Source organism: Pelophylax lessonae (assembly GCF_965119305.1).
Source record: "Pelophylax lessonae genome assembly, chromosome: 11".
NCBI lineage: Eukaryota > Metazoa > Chordata > Amphibia > Anura > Ranidae > Pelophylax > Pelophylax lessonae.
Window position 1 is genome coordinate 29,367,080 of NC_138778.1, and position 27,945 is coordinate 29,395,024.

At 43.7% G+C, this 27,945-nt stretch overlaps 1 protein-coding gene across 1 annotated transcript in view; it reads left to right on the top strand.

The window, feature by feature from the left end:
* NHERF1 (NHERF family PDZ scaffold protein 1) overlaps positions 1-15,905 on the top strand; it is a 58,569-nt gene extending 42,664 nt beyond the window's left edge. Inside the window, exons 3-7 of the mRNA XM_082271313.1 lie at positions 4,263-4,424; positions 4,603-4,756; positions 14,554-14,594; positions 14,686-14,790; positions 15,236-15,905. Of these exons, the coding sequence (XP_082127439.1) occupies positions 4,263-4,424; positions 4,603-4,756; positions 14,554-14,594; positions 14,686-14,790; positions 15,236-15,409 (636 nt within the window). The 3' untranslated portion in view covers positions 15,410-15,905. The remainder of the gene's footprint in view (positions 1-4,262; positions 4,425-4,602; positions 4,757-14,553; positions 14,595-14,685; positions 14,791-15,235) is intronic.
* The last annotated feature ends 12,040 nt before the right edge of the window (positions 15,906-27,945 follow it).

Below are 27,945 nucleotides of genomic sequence, written 5' to 3' on the forward strand. Positions count from 1 at the left end.
TGTAGCGGAACTACACATCCCATGAGGCTTTGTAAAACTCTGACTTTCACAGACATGACTAGGCATGATGGGAATTGTAGTTCCTGAAAAACTGGAGGGCCATAGTTGAAGACCCCTGATCTACAGCTTTAGGCCTAATGTACGCTGCTGCTGATAAACGTTTAGGAGCAGTTGGGCTTTTTTTTTTTTTCAGCAGCCCCTGAACTCTCCGGTTATCTTGTCTGTAAGGCTTCATGTACACGGGACTTTAAGAGCCCATGCAGACGGGTGACACGCCTTGCTGGGGCGATCTGTGAGGTCGCGGTGCACAGTGTGCACCACGACCTCGGCACGACATGCATGGACTTCATATAATTGAAGTCAATGCAAGTCGCCCCAAAGTAGTACAGGACCCTTTTTCTAAGTTGGGAGCAACTTGTGTCGCTCCTATTAGAATGGGTCCTGTGCTAATCAATGGCGAGCGACCCACCGACCAAGTCGCGTTAGTGTGAATGGACCCTAAAAGTCCCTTTTGAATGCTGGAATTTTTAGGAAGTTTAAAACGTCAGTTTTGCACCCGCGTTTAGCGGGCGTTTGCATTTAGAACCGTTCCTAGAGGTAAAAAAAAAATCATTCCCCTTTTAAAATGGAAAAACACGAGCTCTAAACGCGAGTCATGTTCGGTCGCGTTTTTGCGTTTGAAATGCTGGGAAACACACGTTCGAACGCAAATAATTGCTTTCCAAAAAACGTCCCTGAACTCAACTGCCTGCAAATGACTAAACGACTCAGTGTACATGGACAGATAAGATAAAATGTAGGTGGGTTCAGGGACTTCTTGGGAAAAATGCCCAACTGCTCCTAAATGGCCATTTACAACGTCCCGTGTACATGGAGCCTCGGTGTACACTGAGACGTTTATAGTTTTAAAAAAAAAAAAAAAATGCCAATTCAACTGCCTCTAAAGCAAAAAATGCATTCAGACAGAAGTTTATTGCCATTTGAAATGCCAAATTCTTGTTGTTGTGTGCAAACACAGTAACTCATCGTTTATAAGCATTTAGTTTATAGGTGTGTTCAAAGGGGTACATTTCTGACCATTTTACAGTGTAAATACTCGTTTAAATGCGGCATGGAAATGCAGTAAAATGGACAATTTTAACCACCGGTTACTAGCTGTGAAGTTCCAGTGTTCATGTACACGGGACCTTTTGATAACCTCTCCTGAAGTCTTACTGTACACTATTACCTGACATAATCCTGACTGACTGAAGACCTATACTGGAAAGTTTAGTGTTTTTTTTTTTTCTACATTTTGTGCCCTTGGATTCACAAGTCAGTGGACGGTCCATGTGCTAACACGGTCTAATTTATATAAAGATGCACTTGTCCATCTTAAGACACAAACCTAAACCCTTGGGTTTTCTGAGCATTCAAAAACAAACCTTTATTACAGCTTACCAATCCTTAGATCCCAAAGATCCTAAAAGACCCCAAACCCCTCCACTGCCCTTCAAAGTATTCAAAAAGCCAAAATCGGCACATTTTTTTTAATACGGTCACTTTTTAAAAATCGGCGCCATTGGCAGCCAAGTGAACTGGAAGTGACGTCGCTTCCAGGTTACTTAATCGGAGACCCAATCGAAGCCCAAAACTGCTTCTAAATGTCCCCTCCCGCTCACTGTTAGAACGGCTGAGCGGCTGCTGAGCCGCATCGGTTATTATTGGAAAGCTGACCACCGGCTCTAAAAAAATAGGTACTGGGGTGATGCCTCTAGTTGCCAGCATCACCCCTGTACAACTACTTCAAGCTGATGTACAGGTATGTTGGCTTGTGAGAAGTGGTTGAACGTGTGGAATTGGACTTTCAAGGCAGTGCAGGACAATAATTCTACATGAGATTACTTTTTATTACCATACATCCTTTAAAAAGTAGTGCCAAAAAGGTTTGAATAATTTTGATAAAATATGCACAAAATAGATTAATGCATAGTGAAAACCACCACACATCGCATCTTCAATAGAGAAAATATGTCTATCTTCTGTCAATTGGCCTCCCAACACGTTTCGACACCTAGAGAATGGAGTGCTGGGATAATTTGATTCCTACATGAGAAAGTAGGATGAGTGTATTTCCAAAAAAACCCAAGATGTAAACTTGGTATGGCACAAAGGATGCCCAAACTTCCGCCTCAGAAGAATTCTCCCACAAAAAAGTGATGCGGTCAGAATTCCACCTGGTATTCCTGAACAATATAGACCCACACATCTAGAATGGCGATGGTACACCCATGTTCATTCAACAGAAACCTATAATGGTCAGACCCCTGGGAAGCTTGCTTATGTCACTCAGAAGGATCCAAGGCAAAAACCTAAAACCCCTAAAGGGATTTTCAAGGTTTTCAAGGTCTCCAAAAATTTCCATGTCAACCAGTACACCAGGGGTTTTGGAAATGCACTCCTCCTTTGTCATGTTAAAAACTGTAATTATCCTATCTCTCTATTCCAGGGGTCTCCAAACTTTCTAAAAGGGCCAGTTACCTGTCCTTCAAACTTTAGGGGGGCCGGACTGTGGCCATTGGGAGTAGAAATTGTACTGGCATCAGTGGGAGTAAACCGTGCAGCTTTGGCATTAGGGTGAGGGATAGTGTCCCATTTGTTGGTGTCAGTTGGACAAATAGTCCTCTGTTAGTAACAGCAATTATGCCCCTTTGTTGGGGTCCATGAATAGTGTATTGCATCAGTGGAAAGAAAGTGCCCCAAGGGCTGGATAAAGCCAAGCAAAGGGCTGCAGTTTGGAGACCCCCCTGCTCTAGTCAAACCCCCTGAGGAAGACTTCTACTCGGGAGTTTAAACGCGTTGGGGCTAATTGACATAAGATGGACATATTTCGAAGATGCAATGTGTGGTAGTTTTCAATACACCTTATCTGTTTTATGTGTACTTGTGTTTATCCAAATTATCCCTGACGAGAAGTGCGGGAAACTGCACGTGATTTGGACAGGAATCGCACCACATTCCTGTACAAATTATACAATTTTTTTTTTTTCCTATGTGATTTGAACCCATTCATTTTTGTATGGGCTCAAACCACACCACAAAGGTATTTCAGAGATCTGAGCATTTTCACGAGTACTCGTGAAAATACTCGGTATTGACACAATCCTAATAATAAAAATATATTTTCTTTTATGTAGGAGTGGTAATATGTGTTGCCTTGAAAGTCCCATTCCACGTGGTGTTCACATTTAAACTATTGGATGTGGTACCTTCAGTGGCTTTTGGTTTAATAGAGGCAAGGATTGATTTGGTTGGTGGTGCGCAGACGCAATGTTCCACTTTAAAGCGGAGTTCCGGGCAGAAAATCATGCATTTTACATTTTATGGCATCCGCTTCCTTATCCTATCCTTCCGTGAGCCAGAATTGGATATTCCCGGGGTTTTTTTCTTTTTTTTCAGAGGATAATATACTCTCCTTTACATCCACTTCCTCCTTCCGCGGCCCGCGCCGTCACTTCCTGTCCCGCAATGCGTCCTGGGATCTTACTCGTCGCTCCCAGGATGCAATTGGCAGTGACGTAGGCGGCCGGCTGCTCCTCTCATCGTGTTATTTCCAAACAGGAAATAATGCGATGATGGGCATCCCTATACTATGCCGATTGCATAGTACTGGGCATGCGCGAGATTTCGCACTGGATTCACCGGCCTCCGCCCCCTACAACCAGGAAGCAGGGCACATATTTTCCCACAGCGGACTCGGCGAACCAGCACAAAGATGGCGGCGCTCTGCTTAAAAAAAGATTTTATGCTTGCAGAAATATTATTCCACTGTATAAAAAAGGATTAGCGGATATATAGAGGTCGGAGGGTCAGTGTTTGGGGGACATAAAAAAAAAAAAAAATTCTGTGGCCGGAACTCCGCTTTAAGTATCCCTGAGAGGTAAGTATGTACTTTTGTTATAACATAATAGTGGAGATTTAATTTCTTATAAATGCCCATTCATGACTGGATCTGTTTAAGTTTTTAATCTCCGCCTGTGCTGAGGCTTAGCATTTGTAACTGGATAATTAGGCCTTCTTTATTTGTGAATGGAAGATGCCAGGCATTGCTGCCAATCAGGGTAGGGTCACCGAGCAGCTTCCAGTGACGGCAAGACCACAGTATGCTCACTGGTTGCAGTATCCTGGGGGGGGGAGAAGTCAGGGCTATTATATTGTGATAGGACCACAAATCTAACCTGCCGTCTGTAGCCTTAACCCGTCACCCCTTTGTTTCTCCTCAGAAGGAATACCGCCCCAGGCTTTGCACCATGAAGAAGGGACCGAATGGATATGGATTTAACCTCCACAGTGACAAAAATCACCCAGGGCAGTACATCCGGGCTGTGGATCCTGATTCACCCGCCGAGCAGGCTGGACTTTTGCCAAAGGATCGCATCATTGAGGTATGCTCCTCTACTTGGATAAGGTTACCAGGCAACAAGTATTCACTGGGATAAAAACAGGTGACGCCTATCCTGATAGAGAAAGGTGGATAAGATAGGAGCCTGGTCAGTCATTTGGTAGAACTTAACCAAGCAGCATTTCCACCTGACAGCACTTTCTCTGGTTATTTTCCTGCAGGTGAACGGTGAAAGCATGGTGGGCAAACAGCACGGAGATGTGGTGGGTGCCATCAAGGCCGGGGGCGAGGAGACAACGCTGTTGGTGGTGGATCCTGAGGCAGACCAATACTTCCAGGAATGTCATGTGACCCCGGGGCGACAACACCTGTCAGGTTGGTAAAATTGGATTGTGAGATGCTAACAGCATGCTTCCCCCTCCTCTACAATCTACTTAGCTGGATTATAGGGATTCAGTGTACCGGATTCACATCTCTGTTGCGTACATGGGGGGGAGGTGAGCAAGATTTCTGCACTTTGCTCCACTAACAATCTGCTCGGATCTTTTCTTCTAAAATGTATTTACTTGAGACAAATGGATTTTTTTTTTTTTATTGAAATATTCAAAAGCAACAAACAAGAGTCACATATGGGAACATTAGTAAGTGCAGTATGACCGAAACATAACTGACTGCAGGTCAGTGAGAAAAGCATTACTTAGACGATCAACATTTCAAAAGGAGAAACAGTGAAAGGAGGACTTGCGTAATCACTTAAGCGTGTAGACCGACAAAGTGCGGTCACCGTGCACATCAGCACAGGCACAGAGTTGTGGGTCAGAACATCCACATAAAGATGGGCATCGAGGTATATATGCCTCAGTATGCAGTGCTTGAGGTAAATACACAGAAACGTTTCTCACCGGGAAAACGATATGATGGGTAGAATGAAGTTATATAATGTATGTCATGGGGGGGGGGGGGAATGGTGGGGACGGGGGGGGCAAAGTGGCAGGAAATAAGACAACAGTTAAGCGGGACAGAAAAAAGGGAGGAGAGCATGAAGGGTTCCGGGTGGATCCCGTGCGGTCTTCCGAGTTCGCAGTGTTCAAGGTTCAGGCAGCATCCTGTAGTGCCCTGCCTTCCTCCGAAAGGATGAACATATTCCAACATCCCCAAGTCGCCGAGTATTGTTCCCTCCTGCCCTGCGCGGTCATCACCAGGTCCTCAGACAAATGATTTTATCAATGGTGGTTTTCCCTCAACACAAGAGCACATTGTCCAGCACTTGTTCATAATTTTTGGAAAATGTTATTTTCTGCTTTTTTATAGCAACCTGCTATATGGCCAAAAAGTATGTGAATCCTCTTCCAAATGGTTGAGTTCAGGTGTTTCCAGGGAAGAGTACTGTTATCGCTACAACTAGGGATGCACCGAATAATCGGCGGCCGAACATTATTCGGCCGAAAATAGGGAAAATGGCACTTTCGGTGTTCGGCCGAATAAATCAAAAGGCCGAATAATTTAAGCCGAACAATGTCTCTCACCTCATTGCGGCTCGCGGTCCTCTATTATGTCCTCTGCAGTAACCCTCTGATATGTATGCATTCTCTGTAGCTTCCGCCCTGACCGCGGCTCGCGGCTCCCTTCCCGCTGGTGTCCTGTCCGGCCGCGTAGGGGGGTGTGACGTCACGCGCGCGTCCCGCCCCCTGCTCCTGACTGGCGGCTCCTTCACACTTGGTCCACGCCCCGCCCCCCCTGTTCGCGGCATTTGGCTCTGGCTGCAGTTATAGAGGTATGTGATGTGCAGCTGAGCACATTTGGGAGAGAAGAATACAGTTGCTGGCAGCTGCACAAGCATTAGTGTGCAGACTGCCATATGTTGTTGCCACAGTGCCCTATAAAGTGCCCCTTGACATAAAATGTGGCCATCAGCGTGCCCCTTATTTTATGCTAAGGGACATGCTGATGAGCATATTTTATGTTAAGGGGCACTCTGATGGGCATATTTCATTTTAAGGGGCACGCTAATGGGCATATTTTATGTTAAGAGCAATGCTGATTTAAATGTTTTGTTTTGCCCATCAGAGTGCCCCCTGACATAAAATGTGCCCATCAGAGTGCCCCCTAACATAAAATGTGCCCATCAGAGTGCCCCCTAACATAAAATGAGCCCATCAGCGTGCCCCTTATTTTATGCTAAGGGACATGCTGATGAGCATATTTTATGTTAAGGGGCACTCTGATGAGCATATTTTATGTTAAGGGGCACTCTGATGAGCATATTTTATGTTAAGGGGCACTCTGATGGGCATATTTTATGTTAAGGGGCACGCTAATGGGCATATTTTATGTTAAAAAATGCGAAACACCGCGTTCGGTATTCGGCCTTCGGCCAAGCATTTTATTATTATTCGGCTTCGGCCAAGAATTTCATTTCGGTGCATCCCTAGCTACAACTATACGATTGTTCGCTGCCTAACTACACAAGTGAACAGTTTGGGGAAAGTCCATTTTCTGTTTTTGGCATGACTGCACAAAGCCACCTCCCATATAGACCTCATTTGATGAGTTTGGTGTGGAGGAAATCAAGTGGCTTGCAAACAGTACCTGACCTCAACCCTACTGAACGGCTCTTGGAAGAATTGGTATGCCAATAGCGAGCCAGGACTTCTCATCCAATATCTGTACCGGATCTCACAAATGTTCGTTTGGCATTTGCGCACACATGGCCACACACCCCAAAATCTTGCAGAAAGCCTTCCCAGAAGAGTGGAAACTGTTATGGCCACAATGGGGTGGGAAGAGTAACCACTCCATGAAAATGCCCTTCATTTTGGAATGCTTCAGTTTATATAGCTATGATGGGTGTCCACAAAAGTTTGGCCATAGTCAATTTAAATGTTACTCTTCTAAATCCTTAAATGTGTCTAGACCTTTGACTTTCTGCTGTAGAGTAATGTTCACGCTCTATCATACAGATGGTAAATATTGGGTTTTCCAAGTGAGAGTACCAGTAAATGCTCTACAAACTTATGCTGGCCATACACGCACAGAATTTCAGCCGTTTGTGCAGACTGAACAATTCGTCGGTCAAAAGCGAATTGGCCACTAACTTGCAGAATAAACTCTTTTTTTACATACCGTATTTTCCGGCGTATAAGACGACCCCCCTAATTTTCATCTACCGGTAATACTTATACTTAGGTTACCTTGAAAATATTATACTCAGCGTATAAGACGACCCCCCATTTTTGGGGGATTTTTTTGAGGTTCAAAAGTAGTCTTATACGCCAGAAAATACAGTAGTTTTCATGATTCTAAACTTTTACATAATCGTTTTCATGATCATAATCGTTCGATAACATGCACAATATGAGTCAGAATATTTTCGTTTCAATTTTACCATACACGTAAACTTTCGTAGAAACGATAAGTTTTCACTATGGATCCAACGGCATTACCTGGGCACACGATCAAAATCGTCGGTTAACTTGTGTTCACTAACGGCCTAATTTTCGAACGATCTTTCCTAAAACAGCTGGAATTCTGTGCGTGTATGGCCAGCATAAGTTAAAGTGGAAGTTCAGCTAAACCTCTTCCCAGCCCCATTCTAATCCTGTAGAGAAAGATCGCTATATACACCTATTCTGAAGCCGTTCCTGTCGGCCCAGGCTGAGCTGTCGGCAGAGGCTTCTGTGTAGAGCAGAGGAAGCTGACAAGGGATGCCCCATAGCAAGTCTATGGGTGATGTCCTCTCCTATTTATTTCCCAGCCGTTTTCCCTACACAAAAGCCACTGCTGGAGACGAAGCGGGTTTAGGATAGGTAAGTATAGCGATCTTTTCTTTACAAGGTTAGATAGTTTAGGCTTAGAATGGGGCTGCGAATAGGTTTCACATTTGGGTTTGGCTAAACTTCCATTTTAATGGGGGGGAATGTACCTTGCATTGATGATCAGTGTGAAGAATGCCCCTTTATAGTTAAAAGGCCATTGGTATCATGCCACTAGTTCTTCCAAGTGTGGCTCCAGAACAGTGCAGACCCCATCAAATGGGGTATTAATCGGGTACAGCTCAAGGAACACCCAGCAACCTCTGGAACTTGAGGGTTTTATGGAACCTTGATTGAGAATAGCTGGTGTATATAGTGATCAATTTGTATGACTTTGCAAATCTTTATAATTTATATACTATCTTAATTTACTATTATAGCTTCTGTCACTGCAGATGGTCAGATTAGATTGTAACAAAAGCCAAAGATACTTTGTCGTGTTATTTTTTTTTTTTCTCCTATGGACTGTACAGGGAATTGTGCAGTGTTAAAACTGGGGGCAGTGGAGCATTTTTGCGTTCTATAGAGAACGCAACTACCTTCACAAGAGTATTTCTGCTGTTTGACCGCTTTGATAAAAAATCATCTGGATCTCTATTCCTGCTAGAAGAGAATTTTATTTAAACTGGTGCTGGACAGACTTTATTATTTTCATGGGTTGTTTCTTTGCTGTAGACAAGTGGTTTGTTGTAGCCTTTGCTGGGCATGCAATATTGCAGGTTGCAGCCAGTTTAAATCCATAGTGCTTTATTACCCCCCCCCATCTATATGAAGTTGTCGCCCAAGAGGCAGCAAAAGCAAGGTCTATACTCGAAATGACTGAAAAGAGTCTTTGTTGCCCTCAATCGCCTATGTATCATCTTTGAGCAGTCGTTAACTGCTAAGGCATGTAGCTCAAGTTTGAAACCAACTTGTAAGTTGTGTTTTTTTTTTTTTTTTTTTTTTTTTTTTTTTTTTGTCGTTTGTGACACTGACCCTAGCCAAATGCAAAACTAGTGGAAAAAAAAGTCAGAAAAGAGGAGTAGGGGGAAAGTCAGTGGGCCTCCACCTGTAAAACCAAAAACCATTCTGTTTTGGGAGTCGCCTCATTGTTGCCCATCTAGTGCACCTGTTAATTTTATTAACACCAAAGCAGCTGAAACTGATACAACCCCCTCTGCTACTTGAGATCCATATCCCAGGAGTTTAGTTGACTTGATGCTATACTCTGTTAAAGTGTTCCTTTAATTTTTTTGAGCAGTGTATTTTCCTGTGGTTGGATTTCCACTCTGTAGTCCTAATTTCTGCTTACCCCTACTGCTTTGCATAGCATCGGATTTGTTACTTCTCTGAATAAATGATCCATTCATTCAGTTTAATAAATTAGTCAATTCACATCCTTTAAACCTTTTTGATCATAGAGGACTGATGCCTTGCTATGTTGGCTCATGACACCATATATGTGTACACATACAAAACTCTCCCAAGCTATACTGCTGTATGAACAATGTAAGAGTAGAGTAGCAGTTCCCAGGCTGAGAAGTCCACCATAAATGTATCCAACAGAAAGCTGGCCACATGGTGCTTCAACAAACTTTTATTGGTGCACAACGGCTTTGAGTGTCCATATCTGCTAATGCGTTTCGGCCACAGCCCTCATAGCATACAAAGAAAAGAATAAAAACAAATATACGCTAATGGGCTGTTGTGCACTAATAAGTTAAAGCACAGAGGTGGTCAGCTTTCTGTTGGATAACCATAAAGGTGTATATTGCATTTTGTTATGGGTTTATACTTCTGCTATTAATGCAATAAAATGCACTATATAGGGACACCTGCCTTAACAGACATGGCATCCCAGCCTTCGTCCATAGGGTTCAATATTGAGTTGGCCCACCCTTTGCAGCTATAACAGCTTCAACTCTTCTGGAAAGGCTGTCCACAAGGTTTGGGAGTAGCTATGGGAGGGTTTGACCTTTCTTCCAAAAGTGCATTTGTGAGGTCAGGCATTGATTTTAGTTTGAGAAGGCCTGGCTCGCAGTCATCGCTGTAATTCATCCCAAAGGTGTTCTGTTGACTTGAGGTCAGGACTCTGTGCAGGCCAGTCAAGTTCCCTAACCCCAAATGTGCACATTCATGCCTTTATGGACCTTGCTTTGTGCACTAGTCCAAATCCGTTTGGTGGGAGAAGGGGGTTATTGTGAGGTTGTTCTTTAGGGGTTGGGCCTGGCCCTTTAGTTCCAGTGAAGGCAACTCTTAAGGCGTCAACATACCAAGACCTTTTGGCCAGTTTCATGTTCCCAACTTTGAGGGAATAGTTTCAGGATGGCCTCTTCCTATTCCAACATGACTGCGCACCAGTGCACAAAGCAAGGTCCATAGAGACATGGATGAGCGAGTTTGGGGTGGAGGAATTTGGCCTGGCCTGCAGTGTCCTGACCTCAACCCAATAGAAAATCTTTGTGATAATTGGAGTGGAGACTGCGAGCCAGGTCTTCTTCTCATCCAACATCAGTGCCTGACCTCACAAATGCACTTCTAAAAGAATGGGCAAACATTCCCATGCACACACTCCTAAACCTTGTGGACAGCCTTCCCAGAAGAGTTGAAGCTGTTAATCGCTGCAAAGGGTGTGCCAACACAATATTGAACCCTACGGACAAAGACTGGGATGCCATTCAAGTTCATGTGCATGTAAAGGCAGGCGTCCCAATACTTCTGACAATATAGTGTCTATTAGAAGAAAATACATTTTTAAAGGAGACCTTGGACAGTGGTAGCATTCGGCGTGGGAAATGAGGACGTGAAAGACAGCTGAAGTTCATACAGATACAACCTCATGATTCTACTCTAGCAGTTTCTCATCCTTTTTCAGTCAAGGCACCCTTGGTTTCATTTTTTTTTTAAGTTTAGAATGGGGTGCCTCAAGAATGTAAAAAAAATAAAGAAAGTTTGGAACAACTTGGCAACATCCACGGGTTTTTAGAATACTCAACATTACAGGTGATGTGTTCTTACAAGGGAAACACACCTTTGCACACTGGCACTGACAAGCATTCCAGTAATTCTCTCCCTCACTCAGTTAATGTGCTTAAAGCGGAGTTCCACCCTAAAATTAAACTTGCCTCCATCTTCTCGCTCCGGGTCACCTGAAAAACAAATGGATAATCGCAATTTTTTTTTTTTTACTTACCTGGTTTAGAAGAAAATATACTTGCCTTCCTCTTCCTCCCCTCGGCGGCCACGGCGAGTCGTCACTTCCTGGCTTTGCACTGATTCCTGGGAGCTGAACGTCATCGCTGCCAGGAATCAATGCGCCTGCACCAGCCCAGACGTCAGTTCCGGTGCAGGCGCCGTCATACCTTGCTAAACCGCTTTTGGGCATGCCCAGAAGCTGTGCAGGGATGACGCTGCCGCACCGGAAGTGACGGTGGGGCCGGTGCAGTGCATCGTGGGACCGAAGAAGACGGAAGAGGACACAGAAGAGGATCGCGCTGGCTTCAAGCTGCCCACACCTGAGATGGCAGCGCTGGAGAATACATTTTCAAGGTAAGCATTTCTTCTTGCAGGTAAGTGCAACCCGGGACAGATCAGATGCTAGCCATTGTGGAATGCACTAGCCCTGACTGTCCCAGGGGTATTTTTATTAAAAAAAAATGTCCCAGTGTGGAACTCCGCTTTAAAAGGTTGAGAAGGGGAAAACCTCTGCCTAACTTGGAAATATCCATATTGGATTACACTGAATCATTATCCAAACTTGTTTTGAGTGGCTGTTTTAGGCCTTGCATGGATAAATCTTGAAATGGCATGTTCCATTACATACCCCTTCTCTGAAGAGTGTCCCTGAAACCAGGTCTGAAAGGGTGTATTGAGCTGCAAGTCTACTCCTTTTCATGATCTTGGACTCTCTCCCCAGGGATGTGAATACTGGGTGGTAAGCGGCCAAGAAGACTGTAGATGCCGAATGTTTTTGTTTTCTTTTGTTCACATGGCAACTCCTAAACTTTTTGTCTAGATAGCCAGACGGTGAACTTAGCAGTCGTGTCTCCTAATGGTCATCTAGTGAACACCGTTTGCAATCTGAATGCTTTAGCACGAAAGATCTTCCTGTATGGTTTCATTATTTTTATAGTTCTAGCGTTGGAAGAGAGGGGGGAGGGTTGACCGTACGTTCATTTTGCTGCTTTCTGGGTTGCTATAGGGACGGACAGTAATCCTCTTGCTAATTCTTTTCAGGCTAAATACTCTCCTACTTCACTTAACAGGATCAGTTTTATGTACGCAACACGGCTATACTGTGACTTTGTTTTTACACTGTATATTTACATACAAGTGATGCTTTCAGTTTTTACCGGTTACAGCTCCTGGGTTGATATAAAGTTATTGATGTACGGCAGGGTCGTAGTGTCTGGGGCTGATTCTTTAAATCTTCTAGAATGAAGAGTGTGTTTGAGTGATCGCATCAAACTAAAATCCACTGGTCTTGTTCCAGTGGGCAGTGACCGTCTCCTATACACCTTATGAAGGCAATGGTCAGCAATTACCCCCCTAATTTTTTAGGTTGTCCGCACGTAATTACGATTTTACATGTGTACATGAATTATCAATAACCCCGCATGTGTAGATAGATCTGTCTCAGGTATTTGAAGAACTTTTCCAAAAAAATAAATACTCCCTAAAAGGTGCAAAAATACCCCTTGCATATATATATGTATGTATATATGTATGTGTGTATATATGTATGTGTGTATATATGTATGTGTGTATGTATGTATGTATGTATGTATGTGTGTGTATATATATATATATATATATATATATATATATATATATATATATATATATATATATATATATATATATATATATATATATATATATATATATATATATATATATATATATATATAATGCGCACTTGCATACCACTGGATAAAAAGTTATTTTCCCAAATTGCAGAGCAGAATTAGTAACTACTTTTTTAGGCTCCATGTACACGGGACATTGTTAAAAGTCCCTTTGAATGCTGGAATTTTTAGGACGTTTGAAACGTCCGTTCGGTTGCGTTTGTACCCGCGTTTAGCGGCGTTTGCGTTTAGAAGCGTTCCTAGAGGTCAAAAAAATTATTCCGCTTTAAAATGGAAAAACCGGAACGCTAAACGCGGGTCATCACGTTCAGATACGTTTGAAACGCCGGGAAACACACATTCGAACGCAAATAATTGCGTTCTAAAAACAGTCCCTGAACGCAACTGCCTGCAAATGACTGTAAACGACCTGGTGTACATGGACAGATAAGATAAAATGTAGATGGGTTCAGGGGCTTCTGAAAAAAAACGCCCAACTGCTCCTAAACGGCCATTTCCAGCGTCCCGTGTACATGGAGCCTTATGCCCTGTACACACTATCAGATTATCTGAAGACTTTTGTCTGCAGACTTAACAAAACCATATGAGGTCAAACCTAAACACTTTCAATTTGTATGCAATCCGGCAGGCCCTTGCACTACATAGAAAAGGTAAATCTGAAGACAAAAGTCTTCAGATAATCTGATAGTGTGTACAGGGCATTAGATTGCAATGCAGCATTTAAAATCCTAAGCCGTCAATGAATGGCTTCCTTGCTCGTTATGGTTCTAGGTACATGGAATTATGTAATCCTAACACTATAGTAGTGGTCTCCTAACTGCAGCCGTTTGCTTGCCTTTTTTATCCGGCCCTTGGGGCACTTTTCCTTCCACTGATACTAGATGCTCCTGCTGATGCCCAACAATGGGGCACTCTCGCTGACACCCCCCTAAAGTCTGAAGGACCAAAAACTGGCTTTTCAAATTTAGCCCTTCTGTAGCTGTTCACTTACGGTATTGCACTCCAAGAAGGGGTCCGAAAGCCACTGGCTGGGAGTTTGCACCTGATAGGCGTTTTTTTTTTATTTTTTTTTTTTTATTTATTTAGGTTGGCCAAACATGGATCGAGTGTCAGCTGATTCAGCAGGGAGGTCCAATTTTGATCTACGGAAAGGCACGCTGGTTTTACAAAATTTGTTCTACTGACTTCTATACATCCAGCTTGATGGGTTTTTCCTGGCCAATCTGTGCCACAACAACCTATAGGTTATAGCGAGCCGCACTGATCAGTGTATTCTGATGGCGAGGAAGTGTCCATCCTCTCAGAATACAATAACTCAATGCGATTAATGCCAATTTGAATGAGGATCTGGTCCCGTCCCACCCCGTTTTTTTAAACTCCACCGGTTGAACAAGAAAACATAATTGCTCTATAGTTTTCTTGCTGTGTTCTAAACATTCTAACATGCTTCTGAATGTAGATGTATGTAAGCTTTCAGAATACTAAAATGTTTTTTTTTTTTTTTTTTTTTAAGGTCCTCTGCCAGATAAAGTGGTTAATGGAAGTCTAGAAAAGGTAAGGTCTCCTAATGGCCTGTTTATTTTTTTGTTTACTTTTTTAAGTATTGTTTTATAGGATACTTTTTATATGGTCTTCTGCTTGACAGGAGAACAAGCCGGAGTACCTGGAGAATGATAGTCCCCGGGACTCGCTTGTATCTAATCCAGAGTCAGCACCAGAAGAAAACCCACCTTTACCGGAGGCGCAGAAGGTACATCTGTATATTCCATAGTAAATACCCATTAATATAAATCTGAACTCCAGGCAGATAGAAAAGACACAAATTAATTTTAGCTCCGACTTGATTACTGCATATACATAAATATGAGTTTTTTGGGTTGTTTTTTTAATTTATTCGTTTCTTTGCTGTGCAAGTACCTGAATGTGTACAAGTACCTGAGTCTTTACAGCAGAGCTCAGACTGACAATTTACTGTAAAGCAGAGCTGGTTATGGTAATAGGTAATGGGGTTCCTTTAAAGCCTGGGGACAGGGGAGCACAGTGACTATAAACTATGTGGGAAAGTTGAAGTAATTTGCCTGGAGTTGGGTTTGAAATTATGAATTTTGATTGGTAGTGGGACTGAGTGTTGTGGACTATTATTGGGCAAGATTCCATGTTTCATTGTTCTGAATGTAAATCCTTTCTGGTTTTAGGATCTTCAGGATTCCGTCCCAGCACCTGCCTCGAACCCCGTCCCAAGCATTGAAACGCTTGACCTTAATTTGTCCCTGGCAGCAGCCAAGGAGCGAGCCCACCAGAAGCGATCACAGAAAAAGGCACCCACCATGGACTGGAACAAACGAAAAGAAGTTTTTAGCAGCCTGTGAGAAGACCAAGGGATTGATGCGGACCCCATGGCTGTACCTTGAAATTTTCCTGTGATAAAAATCAACAGTCATACCCTGCAATCCCGCATTTCCTGTTCTTGTGTTGCCAGCAAATGTTCTACCAGTTCTGTGGGGTAATTGCCAGCCAGTTGGTACAGTTATTTATTCTTGTTAGCCTGTGAATCCGTCCATTGCTATCCAGGATTTTCGATAGCGTTGGTGCCCATGTGGGACCATACAGCAATAACGCTCCAAGCCGTCTTACATGGGGCAGGTGTCTCTTTGAAAACCAGGGGATGGAGCCAGATGCTTTGCCTGTGTACAGCATACAAAATATGTTTCTGTTCCATTTCAGAGACTTTTAAGGTCCTGTTGAATTTCCATTTGCAGATTTTTGACAATGTTTCTAATGAAGAGTTTTCTAATATTTTGTGAAAAAAGATGTTTAACCAGATATTTTGCTATATAGCTCAATACAGATTTCTTTACTTTTAAAGTGCCTTGTTACTTGTGTGCTTGATTTTTTGCGAAGGTTATATGTTTTGATATGGTAGGGACTAAACAGATTAACCACTTGCAATCTTTTTCATTTTCACACATGATAAAAATCGGTATTCCTTGAATTTACTTGGAACAATCAAACATATATTTACCGAAAGCAGAGACCCTGGAGAAAAAATTGGTGGCTGTTGCAAATTTTTTATACTGTGATATTTATGCAGCTATTATCCAAATGCGCATTTTTAGTAAAAAAAAATGCAGCAAAATAACTTTTAGTGCACACGACTGAATACTCAATATTTTGGTAAAATATGAAGTTGTGTTGGGTAAATGTCAAAATTGCACACACCTATGAAATGGTGACCAGCTTACTGTTCATGTGATCCAACGTTGCTGTGTAAGAGCACAGCTAACAGCAGGACTATTTAGTCAAGGTGTGGGTATAGACTGTGACCCTAATATACTGAAAGGGAAGAGCATGTTCACATTTGAATTGCATTTCCAGTTTTCTTAGTGAATGAGGTAAACAAGATAATATCATCTAGCGAGGATAACCCTGTAATGCACAAAGTAAAGAGGAAGAAAAAATGTAATACATGTTTGGATGATTGTCAATTCAGTTGTTAAGCCAGAATTCACTTTGAGAGTGAACATGCTGTGGTTAGTAAATCAACCCTAAAGCTACGAGCCAGGCCTTAAGAGTTACTTGCCACCAGTTGCCCCACCCAATCTCTACCCTGCCCCACCCCTAAACATGCACTCATGAAGTTGAAACTGTTAAATGTTGAAGGTGCCTCTTTTCTGCTTTTTGCAAAAGCCGCTTGCTCAGCCGGGGGTTCGCTATTTCGTATGGGAAAATTTGGGGGGGGTTGGGGAGGAGACACACCACATACACCCCCCCTCTAGTCCATTTTCATCTGATCCAGCAGATGGATGGAAAATAGGACCACCATCTGTCTGGATTTTGCAGGCAGGATCAGAACAGATAGCGGTGGGTAGCAGCAGACATGTCACTGCTGACACCTGCCGCTCCATAGGGGACAATGCAAGGTCCGATCAGGTCCGCCTGAAAAACTGACACGTGGACCTGAACGGACAGCCCATGTGAAAGGGACTTTATGCTGAAAAAGTAGCAAAAATATAAACCACTACTTTAACAATATTAACATAAGGCGTCATTAGTGGCCATCAGTGCTGCCTTATCATATTTGACAGCGACTGGTGTCCTCTGAGCAGAGGCGTACCAAGGGTCTCCGGCGCCCTTGGCGAGGAGCTGTATCGGCGCCCGCCTAGAGGGGGGGTTGGAGAGGGAGGGTACACATGCACACTGCTCAAAGTGTTCCTTTTTAAATTTTTTTTAAAACTCATCAGAGCGCAATGGGGAACAATATCATGCCTGATATCTATACTGGGCAATGTGTTAGGAAGGAAAGGATACCACATCGTTTGAATTCAGCCCTCTGTAGTTTGATAACTCATTTCCATCAGACACCCCAAAAATCAAAATTTAAAAAAATCAGAAGGCTATTGCAAATAAAAGGACATAAATTTTGTTTGGGTACAGCGTCGCACGACCGCGCAATTGTCCTTTAAAGTAAAGCAGTGCCGAATCGCAAAATAAGGCCTAGTCAGGAAGGGGTCAAATCCTTCCGGGGCTGAAGTGGTTAATGTTGATGTAAATCAGGGGTGGGGAACCTGCGGCCCCCCAAAGTCTTCTGATCTGGCCCCCTGTGCTAGGGTGACCAGACATCCCACGTTTTTGGGGACAGTCCCCGGACTGAGGACAAATGGGCGCCCAGGGCCAGCCCTACCATTGGGCTGCCTCTGGAGGGGAAGGGGAGGGCAAGCTCCTCCTGATTACACAAAGAACAGGGTTCTTCTGCTTACCCGGTGGGGAGGCTGTCCTACAAAGTCTCACCTCATGGATCGGCTCCTACCTATGATAGACAGCACAGTGGTGATGTCTACCATAGGAGCTGGTCTTCGTATTACGGCTTCCCCACTGGGTAAGCAGAAGAACCGGGAGGCGCTCCAATCCCCATGCACTAGTCACTCTGCATTAAGGGGTATTGGTCACTGCATTAAGAGGGTACTAAGAGCCAGTAATACCCACAGCAGTACCAGCCAGCAGTACCCACAACAGTATCCGCCTGAGCCAGCAGTATCCACAGTACAGTACCAGCCTGAGCGAGCAGTATCCACAGTACAGTACTAGCCTGAGCCAGCAGTACCAACCAGCTATACCCACTTCTTTTCAAAACTTACCACCACAAAGAGTCGACTGTGCTCCAGACTGACCGATGCAAACCTGGAATACCAGTTGCCCGTAGCAACATCATCAATACCAGCTAACATCACACACACCTCACCAAATAGGAGCAGTTGCAGCCATCACATTAGGGGTGAATTAATTACACGTTTGACCAAATATAACAGGCACATTTTTAAGTTGATAATGTTGTACGTCCCCGAATGATTTTATAAATACCCAAGTGGCCCTTGGCAGGAAAAGGTTCCCCACCCCTTGTGTAAATGGTCTGTGGGTAGGTGGTTTCTACACTCCAGAGGATCTCCAGTCTCCTGGACTTGTAGTGTAATGAGAATTAAAATTGAAGCGCCACACCAAAAGGCGGGCCAGATAAAACTTTATTCCTCTAAAAGTTGGGTAACATCCAAAAAAGTATCCGGCGTGTTTCGAGGGTTTGAGCACCCCCTTCCATCAGGGCTTCACTAGTAACCATTTTAACAAGCCAGAAGTGAACTGGACCATACAATGTTTTTTCTCCAGTGTGAGCTACATGCACAGACCCCATCAGCAGCTTGATTTGTACTCCTAACTTTTAATGTCGGTTCACACTATAGCGATTACAGATATCGCATGTGATTCGGAGTGCACTGCTCCTAAAATCACATGTGATGTCTGTGCGGTGCGAATTCAGCCATACAGATTGTATGGCTGAATTTGCATCTGAATCGCATTGATCTCACACAGGACTTTTTTTTTTTTTGGTCCGAATGGATCGCATGGTGGTTCACACCAGTGCGATCCGATTTATGTGCCAACTGTCAGTTGGCACTGCGATATGCGATCTGATCTGGGGGTGTGGTTAACTTTGAATTGACACCCCCAGTGATTCGCATATGGCAGTGTGAACTGCTTGTGATGCGGGAACACGCAGTAGATTTGCAGTGTTCCCGCATCGCAATAGTGTAAACCGGCACTCAATGGAAAAAAAGTTGTATCTGGACCTCTTAGCAGTGGTGTGGCACTTCAATTTCAATTCTCAATGAATGGGTGAAGACCGCTTTAGGCAGCTATCTCCTGCCACCTGCTTACAGTGATGCATGCGCACAGACCTAATATCCTAAACTCAGTGTGCATTTGGGAGATTACGCCTGCGCGCATGCGGCACATATAGCAACTGCCCCGAATGCCCTGGTGCTGTGTACCGCTGCTCATAGACATGAATGGGTGAAGGCAGCTGTACACGGCACTATAATAACCTGGGCTTCAAAAATATGCAGGGTGTTTATGCAGCATGGGGAATGCACTCATGTGCATAAAGCCTTAATAGTTCTGCATAAAGTTTGCCGTTACTACAAATGCTTAAAACATGCCCAATGGATATTGAAGCATATTCTGAGGTTTCAGAAATGACAATTGCCAAATCTGGCCAGTTTTTCCTGTCTGTGGGTTCCTGCAAACACTGCCAGGGTGCTACATTGGTTGTAAAGCATGTGCCTCTTGTCTTTGTCCCCCCTTTAACCTCTAACGACCGCCCACCGCAGTTTTAATGCGGCAGGCTGGCCCTCCTGCGCGAACCGACGTAGCTGTACGTCGGTAGCGTGCCTGCAGCTAGGGGGCGACGCCCCCACTCGGCAGCGGGAACTCCCATTGCTGCCGGCCACCTGCGATCGCTCCCCGCTGAGCGAGAAGGACGGTCAGCTGTTGTAAACACAGCTGACCGTTCTTCTCCCTGGAATGATCAGAGTGCCTGTGATCCTTCTATATAGGATCACAGGTCTCGGTGATCATTTCACAAGCCCAACCCCCATACAGTTAGAATTACTCCCTGAGGCTTACATTTAACCCTCTGATCACCCACAGTGTTAACCCCTTCCATGCCAGTGTCATTATTACAGTAACAGTGCATATTTTTAGCACTGATTACTGTAGTAATGTCACTGGTCCCCCCCAAAGTGTCATAAATGTCAGTTAGCGGTTCGATCTGTCTGTCACAGTCCCACTTAAAATCGCAGATCCCCGCGCAAACCAATGAAAATACGCTTATTGCGATTTTCTTTTTCCCGCCCCCCCCCCAAAAAATATGTAGCAAAAAACAAATTAGTCTAAAATGTTAAGTATTTGATTTTTTACAATTTTTTTTTTTTTTTTTTGGGAGTTTTATATAGCAGAATGTGAAAAATACATATATATATTTTTTTCAGAATGATCGCTATTTTTTTGTTTATAGCATAAAAAATAAAAATCGCACAGGTGATCAAATGCCACCAAAAAGCTCTATTTCTGGGAAAAAAAACGACATCAATATTATTTAGGTACAACATCGCACGACAACGCAATTGTCTGTTAAACTAACGCAGTGTCGAAACGCAAAAAATGGCCTGGTCATTAAGGGGGCAAATCCTTCCTGTCCAGAAGTGGTTAATCAGCAAACAGAGCTGTATCTCCATTCTCAAATCACACAAACCTTTGAACAAGGCTTACACCTATAAAGAAGTATGGAGTCACCGCTCTCTGCTCTGCCCCCCCCCCCCTTCACTGGAACGCAGGGCTGTGGAGGGGGCTCAGGTTTTCAGTGGCTTGCTGAGCCGGGTGCTGTTCCAGGCATGTGGACAGATCCTGACCATATGGTTGTGATCATTCCCAAGCTTGGACAGGCTCTGTGACATCAGCCGATGGCGGGCTTCAGCCCACTTTCTGCTGAAAATGGGTCACAGGAGTGCAAAACGATCTGCACTCCTGTGATTCACAGGGGAAAGCCAGTCAAACGAGGATTGCTCCAAAGACTTTGTTTTTTGCACTGACCGTAATCCGATTATTCTTTTTCATGTCCAACCTTGATCTTAAATCTAAGGATATCATGCATTTAGGCATTTATCACTAAGGCTCCTTTCACACACTCCGTCCGATGGACGGATTCAGTTTTTCCCCGCCGATCCCCCGCTGAGCAGCAGGAGGACAGCTGTGTGCGGAGACACAGCTGTCAGTTCCCCATGCATCTCTATGGGGGAAATCGGGTGAGAACGGACCGTCGGTCCGTTCTCACCCGATCCCATCCGATCCGCTGGACGGATGGAAAATAGGGTTTCCATCCGTCCAGATATGACGGATCGGATCGGGTGTCAGCGGCCATGAGATGCATGGGGGGACCGTTCAGATCCGCCAAAAAAAAGGACAGGCGGATCTGAACGGTCCGCCTGTGTGAAAGGGGCCTAAGGCCTGGTTCACACCTATGCAGTTTTCTTTTGATCCGTTTTTTGCAGTGCCTTTTGAATTTTTGCACGTTTTTCCCACTTTTTTTTATACTCTGCATTTTTCTTTTTCTTTTTTATGCTTTTTGCCTAATTTGTTGAGCAGATCAAAAAAATGCAGTCACGCAAGAAGCACACTACATATTTTTCTGCAGCTTCTCCATTGAAGTTTATTGAACCAAAAATTTACCTTTTGCATTTTAAAAAGTCCATTAACCCTTTGCAAAAACGCAGCTGTAAAAAAGCATAGATGTGAACTTGGAAACCATGTTAAATAGACTGTAGGGCGCTTCTGCAAACAGCACTAAAAAAAATGCATAGGAGTGAACCTGGCCTAACCCTTGGAGTAGAGGGATCGGTTGGCAGTGGCCTATGTACAGGACAGCCTTTACTAACATCTGATGTAACCTGCAGTTATTACTAATATTTGTACAGCGGGTGGAAGTGCCAACTGTTTACACTTAGCTCCAGAATTACATGTTCCCTCTTAATGTTCAGTATTGATATGCTTGCCAGTTATCTAAATCCTTTGCTTACAACTTTTGTTTAAAGCTTAACTCCAGTCCAAAAAAAAAAAACTTTTATTCACATATTCCTCGGCCACAAAGGATATAAATCGAATTTGTGTGCACCAAATGCCTTTACAAACCCGGCTCTAACATTTTTTATTTTTTATTTTTTTTTTTAATTCTTTATTTAACAAGAAAGTGTTCAGCACCCCATATCCAAATGTGCAACAGTAAGAACACAATACAGTAAATGATCAAGCAGAAAAAAAACGTGATGCAGCATACCAAAAACGATTGTGCACAAGAGTTATAATATACACTGATAAAATATATGGAACTAGTTGAGAGCGGAACACAGCATTTTTACTTTAAAAAGAAAGCGGGAAGAGATCAGGGATATTTAGAGCAGGTGGAAACAGGGAAGAAGCTAAGGAGGGGCGGTAAAAAAAAAAGCGGGGGGGCAGCGGCGAAGCAGGGAGGGTAGTTGCTACTCCGGCATGTGCAGAACCAAATGTGGAGCTGGTAACCGTGACTCCCTATAGCAGTCCAAATGTGGAACTGGGAGCCGTAACCCCCTAGAGCAGTCCAAATGTGGAACTGGGAGCCGTGACCCCCTAGAGCAGTCCAAATGTGGAGCTGGGAGCCGTGACCCCCTAGAGCAGTCCAAATGTGGAGCTGGTAGCCGTGACTCCCTATAGCAGTCCAAATGTGGCGCTCGGAGCCGTGACCCCCTAGAGCAGTCCAAATGTGGAGCTGGGAGCCGTGACCCCCTAGAGCAGTCCAAATGTGGAGCTGGGAGCCGTGACTCCCTAGAATAGTCCAAATGTGGAGCTGGGAGCCGTGACTCCCTAGAGCAGTCCAGATGTGGAGCTGGAAGCCGTAGAACTGGATATTACTTTTAAAGTGGCTGTAAACCCCCACATATACCCCGTGAAGTGAACATCCTCAGATGATACACCGAGATTAAACAAATCCTCCTACATAAGTTTTACTTCTATATCTACTGTCTTCAGCTTTCTATATTCTTTAGAGAGTGCACATCATGTTACAAATTTTTCTTCCTGTTTCAGCAGTGGGAGGAGAATCTAGCCATACACTTTGTGTGAGATAATTGGAGGAAAGGCACACACCCTCTTCTACATAGGCAAAGGAATGAAAGAACTTGCAGAGCTGTGAATAGACCAATAAGCTCTCTGCTTATGTCTCTTAAGTTCCCTCCCTGACAACAAATTTCCAGCTGCTTTTATCTCCTGTGTCGGAGAGATTGTGAGAAGTTATTATGCTGATAGCAGGAACGGAGTAGCAGAAAGACACGGGATTTAGGGCTTTGGCGAGAGATAAGTAAACACTACATATATATGTGCCCAGGCCAGATTTCATGAATGGGGTTTACAACCACTTTAAATGTAATTATGACCTGAGCAGGGAGCAGAGCTGTGGGAAGGACCCAGTAGGCCCCTCCCACTACAAGCTACCTGTAGAAAACTACGGAAGGGGTGGAGACAAGACCAGTCACCCTGCACAGGGAAAAAGATCCCGCAGTGACCAGTCTTTATTAAAGGAAGCTCCTGCACAGAGGTAAAGTTTCACACTGCAAAAAGGCTCAGAGGAAGATATATCAATTAAAAGGTACCACATCCCAATAATGGCATATAGACAGACAAAAAGGGGTATGGGGCGGGATTTTGCTGTCTTACGTCCAGGCCACTTTTTGTGATTTAACTGACAATTTTGCGGTCGTGCGACGCCGTACCCAAACAAAATTTACGTCCTTTTTTTCCCACAAACAGAGCTTTCTTTTGGTGGTATTTAATCACCTGTGCGATTTTTACTTTTTGTGCTATAAACAAAAAAATAGCGTAAATTTTGACAAAATAACTATTTTTCAAATTTTTTTTATATGAAATTCCCCCCCAAAAAAATGTAAAAATCAAAATTTTAAAAAATTTTTGGCCAATTTGTTTTCTGCTACCTATGTTTGGTAAAAAAAAAAATCACAATAAGCGTATTTTGATTGGTTTGCGCAAAAGTTATTGCGTTTACTAACTAAGGGAAAGATTTCTGTAAATTTTGTTTTTAAACGAGTAATGGCGGCGATCTGCGATTTTTTTTTTTTTTTTTTTTTTTGCGGGACTGCGACATTGCGGCGGACAGATTCGACCCTTGACTGACATTTTTGACACTTTTGGGGGTACCAGTGACATTACTACAGTAATCAGTGCTATAAATATGCACTGTTACTGTAAAAATGACACTGGCAGGGAAGGGGTTAATTTTATTGGAGAGGGAGGGGTTAATGTATGCCTGGTGCTTACTGACGTGTGTGGGGGGAGGTGACTGAGTGACACAGGGACAGATCGCAGGTTCAGCTATGCTGAACCCTGCAATGTGACCCTGTCTGTCACTTAGGAGATCCGCCCGCTTTGTTTCCCCGATGATCACCGCACCTCCCCTGGCCCGACTCCCGCTGTGACTGAATACAGCGGGAGCGAGCCTCCGGCGGCGCGTGCGCGCCGCCCACATGGGGAAGGAGTCCAGCGACGTAGATCTACGTCGCTGGACGGGAATGAGCCACTTTGCCGCAGTACGGTCAACGTGACCGGTCGGCAAATGGTTAAAGGTACCATCTATGACCAATATTCAACAAAGTTCTAGAAATAACCATCATAGTTTTTCTATAAAAGCATATAATTTTTTTATCAAATTAACAAAGAAAAAGAAAACAAAAGCAAGCACCATACATTAAACATTGGGGACATACAACAGTCCGGATATAAAAACACAAGTTAGCAAAGCTATAACATAACGATGATTGTAGCAGACCATAGGGAGGTATCAGAAGACCAGAACAACCTGGTAATTCTGGGCTGATTTCCTCGGAGTCATTACCCACTACCCGACATGTTTCACGGGATGTTCCGCTTCCTCAAGGGTATATGGGTGTGCAATCTCAATCAAAGTTTCACACTGGATTACTGCACAGATCTGGAAAATGCACAAAGCACACCAAGATCAAAATAAAAATACAATTTTTTAGTATTTAGACAATATTTGTTATCTCTCTATCTTTTTTTGGTCATCAGGAGGCCGGCTGTCTCTTCAGGGTCCTAGCATTAGATTATACACCTGATGCACAGTGGATTATACATGTGATGGAATCCAAGACATGAGCATCCCAGGAGGTTTAGGGCAGGGAGGGGACATCATTCTGGCCTAGGTGAAAATGCTTGATGGCTGGCCTGACAAGGCGCAGATGTGTGAAACATGTTGCCATAGTGATGGGACCATCTCGATTTGGCTTGCCCTCCACCGCCTGCCCGCTCCGCAGGTTGATGTCTGGCTTCCTGGCACGGTGATGGACGTCATCACCGGCTGCCTTTCTACACCAGCTTCATCCACGTACCCAGGACACCTGATCACTCCCTCCCTTCGGCCTTTGCCCATTCCGCTGATCGGTTATCCTAGGGACATCCAGTGGCTGCTCTGTCCAGAGTTCCGTATCGGACTTTGCTACCCCACCGACATCCATGGACACCTCCATCAGTGTGACAGGGGAGCAGATGCAGCCCCAGTGAGCAGGAGTGTTCATCCAGGCGGCAAGTAAATAGGTTTTTAACTGTTTCAAATTGATGATTTTAGCTTCTCATACCCTTGTATGTTGGAATTAAAGACTGCAGCGTTTAATGACAATACTGTGGTGCCTTTCTTTGAACTGTATTAATTGCTCTCTGGATTGTTGAATAGTGAATTCTATGACTTTTCACCGACAAGTCGGACCTCCAGTGCTCTTCTGTTCTGTGTTACTGTAGGTAAAAGAAAAAAAAAGGCCATGCTCCGCTGAAAGAAAGGGCCCCTCCACTTTTAAGAAAAAAAATTTGTGCAATTAGCTGAATGGGGGAGAGGGGGATCCAGATAAACAGAGCACAAAAAAAAAAAAAAAGTAATTTTTTGCTTTAAATTTGTACTGAACTAATAAACTGAAAGTTGTTTTTATGTCTGCACCCTGTCGTTAGCAGTAAAGACTTGACGGGATTAGCATTTTTTTTTTAAAGAAGCAAATTTTCTTCAATTTTCTGCGAGGTTGTTTTGAAAAACACTCCTGTCTTTTGGGATTAAAGTGCAGCCTTTCACGTAAAGGACAACAAAACGCATGTGGCGGCAACGGCAAGGAAAATTGATTACACAGCTGCAATCCTTTGTTCCGTAAGATTATAGAGTCTTTGCGGCTTGGCCTTTAAAGTCTAACTTCCTAGTGAGGAATTAATGCAACCTTTGGAATTTGCGTATGTTTGACTTTTACCGTTGTTAATAAATTGACCCGAGTTTGTTCCATTTTTTGAGCTGCTGGAGTTTCGAAAAAGATATAGAGATATTTTATCAGAAGCTTGATCTACTATATGTGTCACCACCTCAGCTGTTACATTATTGGTTTTGATGTTTTCTTGTAAATTGCTATTACTATGGGGAAGTTGAACAAATCACTTGTCTGGTCAAGGACATAGGATGTTCCAAATCAATTCTGAGATTTTCCCAGGTTAGCCAAGGCTGTCTTAAGGGCCGTACACACTTGAGGAAAATCGGACGAAATATCCTCCGATTTTTCTCTCTCTTGCTCAGCGTTCATTACCGTTTCTAGTTGACAGTGCATAAATGTTCACGAAATTTCTCGTCCGATTTTTCTTTTTTTGGCACATTTGTTCCCAGACTTCCGGGTTGTCAGCAACTTCAGATCATGCGCGGTCTTTCGTATCCGATTTTTCACGGACGTACTGCATACACATTAAACGAAAATTGGTCATCTGGGGACGGACGATAAAAATTTTGGTGTTTGTCCCTCCGTTTTTTTTTGTTGAAAATGTCGGCATCGGCTGCTGAAAGTTGTGTACACACTAGGCGAAAATCGTACGATTTTACCTCGAATAGGAATTTTCGGCAGATTTTCTACTAGTGTGTACCCCACTTTATTAGCATCATGGGCCGCTGGGCAATTACGCTTGGGTCTCTACCAGCCAGCCCCAATTTACCCACATACTCTCAAGAATTAAAGTATGAATAGTTGATAGAGTTAAACATATATTTTATTAGCACTTTTAATAAAAAAAATAAATAAAAAAAATATTTTTTTTAATCCCTTCTTTCCCGCGATAAAGCCAAATGACGCTTACAGTGCTGGCTTACTTTGCCAGGAGGGCGTCTATTGACGTCCTCCCATGATTGCGCTTCCTGCATGCCGTGCTCTGTGATCACCAAGTCCTTCAGATTCAGCTGATCACATATCGGTGACTAATCAACACAAAGGGCACAGTACATGGGCTGGATCATGAGAGCACAGTACAGGACTTGGGACACAGCCACCCCGGGAAAGCTTAGTAAAAAAAGCAGGCCTATCCCAGCAAATCCGGGACAGTTGTCAAGTATGATGTAATGCAAGATTATCATTGGGCTCCTGGGGGCCCATGCATTAGGACAGCCCTAAGGTCAGCTAGGAGGCACAAGTTCTACTATTGTATGCGGTCAATTTTCCAGTGACATCAAATAGATGGGGGCATTTCTTCACTGACCAACAATGTAAGGGGGGGGCCTTTCTCTAATGGCCACCATTTTAAAGAAGCACTACACTGACCACCAATGTAAGGAAACACTTCACTAACCACCAATGTAATTGGACACCACACTGCACACCAATGTAAGTGGGCACTACACTGACCACCAAGGTAAGTGGGCACTGCATGGACCACCCATTTAAGTGGGCACTGCACTGACTACCAATGTAAGGAGTCACTACACTGACCACCAATGTAAAGGGGTGCTATACTGACCACCAATGTAAGAAAGCACTACACTGACTACCAATATAAGTGGGTACTGCGCTGACCACCAATGTAAGGAGTCACTACACTGACCACTGATATAAGTGGGCACTACACTGACGACCAATGTAAAGGGGTGCTATACTGACCAATGTAAGAAAGCATTACACAGACTACCAATATAAGTGGGTACTATGCTGACCACCAGTGTAAGGAGTCA